Source organism: Echinops telfairi, unplaced genomic scaffold, assembly GCF_000313985.2.
Source record: "Echinops telfairi isolate 266 unplaced genomic scaffold, ASM31398v2 ScPeMD7_36;HRSCAF=134, whole genome shotgun sequence".
In the NCBI taxonomy this organism is placed as follows: Eukaryota; Metazoa; Chordata; class Mammalia; order Afrosoricida; family Tenrecidae; genus Echinops; species Echinops telfairi.
In genome coordinates, this window is record NW_022103934.1 from 1,001,053 (window position 1) to 1,005,518 (window position 4,466).

The 4,466-nt window shown below is 54.9% G+C and overlaps 1 protein-coding gene across 1 annotated transcript in view; it reads right to left on the reverse strand.

Moving 5' to 3' along the window:
• Positions 1 to 4,466, reverse strand: part of CARM1 (coactivator associated arginine methyltransferase 1) — a 17,073-nt gene that overhangs the window by 4,108 nt on the left and 8,499 nt on the right. The window contains exons 5-7 of the mRNA XM_013008362.2: positions 3,642 to 3,705; positions 3,128 to 3,218; positions 2,891 to 2,972 (exon numbers count right to left, since the gene is read on the reverse strand). Coding sequence (XP_012863816.1) covers positions 2,891 to 2,972; positions 3,128 to 3,218; positions 3,642 to 3,705 — 237 coding nt within the window. The remainder of the gene's footprint in view (positions 1 to 2,890; positions 2,973 to 3,127; positions 3,219 to 3,641; positions 3,706 to 4,466) is intronic.

Genomic DNA, 4,466 nt, shown 5'->3' on the forward strand with positions numbered 1-4,466 from the left:
AGCAGAAGCCGCTTCTCCGAGGCCGAGGGGCCAAGGATGGGGTTAGCTGTGGACAGCTGTCCGGTAAGCCCCCCACCCGCACTGGGCCCGTTGCAGGCTCCCCGCTGATTCAGCGGCTCCCCCAGTGTGGTCCTTCTCAGAGCGCCTCATGGGTGAGGGGATACATCAGAAGCGACTGGGTGCAGAAGCAGCTCTGGGACATCGCCGTCTTCCTTGAGGCCACACAAATGCCACTGGCACGCAATGACCAGCCCCCGAGACACAGCACTTCCTGCACACTGAAGTGTGCACAGAGAACCGGGATAATGAAGCCATCACAGACTTCCCGAGACGGGAGAACAACAGACTGGACATGGCGAAGGGATCCAGGAACTGAAGGAGATAGGAGGCTGAGCCAAGGAGCCAAAAAAGGGCGGGAAAAGCACCTGAGCCAAACGGGAGCAGAGACACCATCCGAGGCATCGAGGCGGAAACAGAACAACCAAAAACACCTTAATAAACCACAACGAGGCAAGGACAGGGTACACTTTAGACACCGCACAGTCCGGGAAAAGAGAAAAGGCGGTGGTACTTATGCAAATGTCTGAGGAAACCACGGAACCAGTGCTCGCTCAGCAGCACATATGCTAACACTGGACACACGGAGATGAGCAGCCTGGCCCCCACACAAGGACGGCATGCACATTTGTGAAGCGTTCCATTAAACAAAGGAACAAAGGGAAGGAAACGGTTTGTACACACAACACCAGTGACTGTGAGTCACACTCCAAAGCCAAAGGAGGGAACGGTATCAGGGCCTACGCTCTGAGACTCCGGGTTGCACACGGCTATGGATGACAGTGGGAGCCCAAGATCCATTTGTGGGATCTACATAGGAAATCAGCCTCCGGTGATCTCCTCTGTCCACAGAAGAGTGGCGGGGGGAAACTGGCTACCAAACAGTGGACTGGAGAGATGACTACAGGAGATCCACATGTAAGCCTGACTTGAATGGCTAAAACTTTGTCAGCTGGTCCCCCTCTGATGCACATTGGCCTGATCTGGCTTTCGACGTTGTCTTGTGTTGTTTTGCTTGTTCATATAGGAGTTTATCTGAGCTGTGCTTTGTCACTGGGGGTAACCCTCTAGAATTCTTATATGTTTTTCAGTATCTGGAATCCAGGGTTGATGAGTCTATAGACAGCACGTAGACTAAGGGTGGTGGTGGTGAGGGTTGTGCATAAAAGGGAGCCAATGTCAACGAGTTCAAGGAAGAGAATGTTGTCAAACTGAGGGTGGTAGCAACTACAACACTGCTTGATGCGATTGAACTGTATTAGCGCCCAATGAAATGGTTTTGAAAAAAAATTGACACACGCTTATAAGTAATTACAATAAATCTAAAAGATCTAAGTAGTCTAATGAAAAGTGAAAAAAAAAAAGAATGGAGTACTACAAGAGAAACTCCATTAAATGCTACCTACAAGCGACAGGGCTGGAGTACGAGAACACAGCGTGCAAAGCAGAAGGATGAACAAAGAACACTGTACACAGAGCGCCCACACGGGGCAGATTCCTGGAAAACCAAGTGGCACTTTGTTTCTGTGAAGATTCCAACGTCGGAGGCCCTGCCCTATCCTATAGAGCCCCCACGAGTCGGCATCGATTCCACAGTAAAACGCAGAGGTACAAAGATTAAGCAAGAGAAAGCCAGTAGAGCTGAACTAGCATTTAAGGAGGGAAAAAAAGGCTCCAAACGAAAGGTAGAAACTTTAAGTCTGTATGCACCTGGTAGCGGGGTCAAGTCTGTGAAGGAACAACTGTCAAAGCCAACCGACAGGAAAGCGGAGCAAAAAGACCTGCCAAATATCTCCATGTGACTTCAAGCAGCATTAACGCAACACGGCGCTCCACGCAGGGATCTGGGCGTTTCTTTAGGTACACATGAAACATTCACCAAGAGGGCCACGTGTGAGCCCGAGAGAGCAAGTTTCCAAAGATTAAAATGATGCTGTGTATGTTGCTGGAAACAGAAATTCAGACAGTGTTAGTTATGGTACACTTTGTGAGGAAACACGCACGCACACACACACACAGAGGCACGTTCCGATAGAAAATCTCTTGAAAGATGAGGGGACAGAAACACTGCCTGCCCGCAGGGAAGAGTCCAGAGCCCAGTAATGCAGTGGTGATATGTTGGGTCAGCTACGGGGAATGCCTCTGGCCAAAGACGGGGACTCTCGTTAGGAGCTGGTCTCAGAACCCCGGGGCAGCTGTCCAGGGTCACCAGGGGTCAGGATCAACTCGAGGCTCGTGCGTGTGACAGGAAGGAAACTGTGATTAGGGGCAGAGGGACCTAAAGAACACTTCAAAAGTGTCAATAACCCAGTCTGTGAAGGAGCCCTGGTTATGTGCAGGGCTGCTAACTGCAAGGTCAGCAGTTCAAAATAACCCACTGCTCCTCGGGAGCAAGATGTGGCTTTCGACCCCTGTGAAGAGGGGTCTCGGGAACAGGGGTCTCGGGAACTCACAGGGGTAGTTCCACCCTGCCCTATTGGGTCACTGAGTCAGGACGGACTCAATCAGTGATACCGAGTAAGATCAGGGAACTATCTTAGGCGAAATTGTACAAAAATCACTCAAGTGAGATCAGTTCCCCAACAGTCAGTCCAACCATCATCATCATCACAGGTACTGCATGCTCACTGGGTGCTCTGGGCTTCACCCACATTAACAGGTCTGGCAGAGAGCCCTGAGCAGCAGCAGAAAGGATGGCTGCTGAGGACAGTCACTTCTCTAGGACACATGGCCCAGATGCAGCCAGACATTGAATGCCCCCCTCCCCTCACCCCAGTGGGGAGCCAGGCCCAGTGCGAAGAACTGTGACCGTGCCCCGGGTGCCCCCACTAACCACCACTGGCTGCCGGAAATACTCGTCCACAGCGGCTCCTCGGAGGGCAGACAGGTCCACTCCGTGGAAGGATGGCTGGTACCTGCAGAAAGTCCCCAGCCCCACAAGACAGTCAGAAGTGGCAGGGGAGGCAGGTGGGCTAGCCATGCCCTGCCCTCTCCCCCAATAGGTGCTCCTCTCAGCCAAGTTCAAGAAGGAGGAGGAAGACAGGAAGTGGGGCCACACGAAGGCACTCACCAGAAGTTGGCCTTGGTGAACTGCTCCATGTAGAGCTGTTCGTCGGTGAAGGGGGCCAGGTGGACGTCACCAATGGTGGGGAACATGTTTCCTGAGAGGCGAGGGCAGGAAGGGGGCTGGCGTCAGGGCGGGGCAGAGCACTCACCTCGGGCCTTTCTTCAGCTCTCAGGCCCTGACAGCCGGAGCGCTCCCTCCATGGCCACCATGGGAACTGGTTGGGGGGGAAGGGGGCCCTCACTGACGAGGCCCCCAGGAGGGAGGCAGACCTGCTGTTCTGTCCCAGTAGTAGGAAGACGGGGAAGGCAGGAAGGGACCGGCGACTAGCACCTCACAGACTCTGTCCCATCATCTAGGTGGCATCTGTCAGGTGCTAGTCGCCCAGGGACCTGCAGTCAGGGAGAGCCAAGCTGCTGCCAACGGCACAGGTGTGACTGTGGCCCTTAGCGGAGGCCAGGTCGGTGGGAGTTAGGCTGAATCTGGCACGGAGGCTGACAGGTTACATCCTTTGGCCCACCTGCATTGGCCCATGTCCTGAGAGGGGGCATCTTCATCCGACAGACAGACAGATGAGTCAGGGCCTGGGGACGGAGAACCAGGGCTCCCAGGGTCATGCCCACCCTGGAGGAACCCCGAGCTCTGGGTGCCGGGGCTTCTGCTAGGGGGAGGAGCTAACTGAGTCAACACCCCTGGGAGCCTTCTCCTTCTACCTCCTCAGGCTGCACCACAGGCTGGAAACACCCAGAGGACTCCCAGGACACTGAGGCTGCCTGCCCCGGAGCATTATGGGAAATGTAGGCCCAGCCCTGAGGACACCTCTGGCTCCTGCTGGCTGAAGCCTAGTACCCTGCAATTCCCAAAAAGCTTTCTGAGTTGACATGGAGCCCTGCTGGTCCCAGCAAGCAGAGGGTGGGCAGCTGGCTGGCCCCAGAAACTACACCTGGTGGGGGTGGGGGTAGGGGGGCACAGAGGAGAGACTGGGTCAATGACAGCCACCTCCCACTTCCAGAGTAGAGCCCCCAGGTGCTGCTTCTCCACAACCAGCCAGTCCCCCCTGCCCACTTGTCCATTTCCCACACTCACTGCCTGCTCCTCCGCATGCGCCACCGTACCTGGACAGGAACGCTCACAGACACACACTCAGCCCGCACTCACACAGGGACAAAGTGGCACATGACTGCCCAGTGGCATGAACATGCAATGAGAGGGGGGCGGGCCACTCACCCCAAGTCCTATGCGTATATGTAAAGCGGCCACCCACTCACACACACACACACAACCTGCCCGCCGCGTTTGTCTCTCTTCTTTCTCCCTCTTACACACACACACACACACACACACA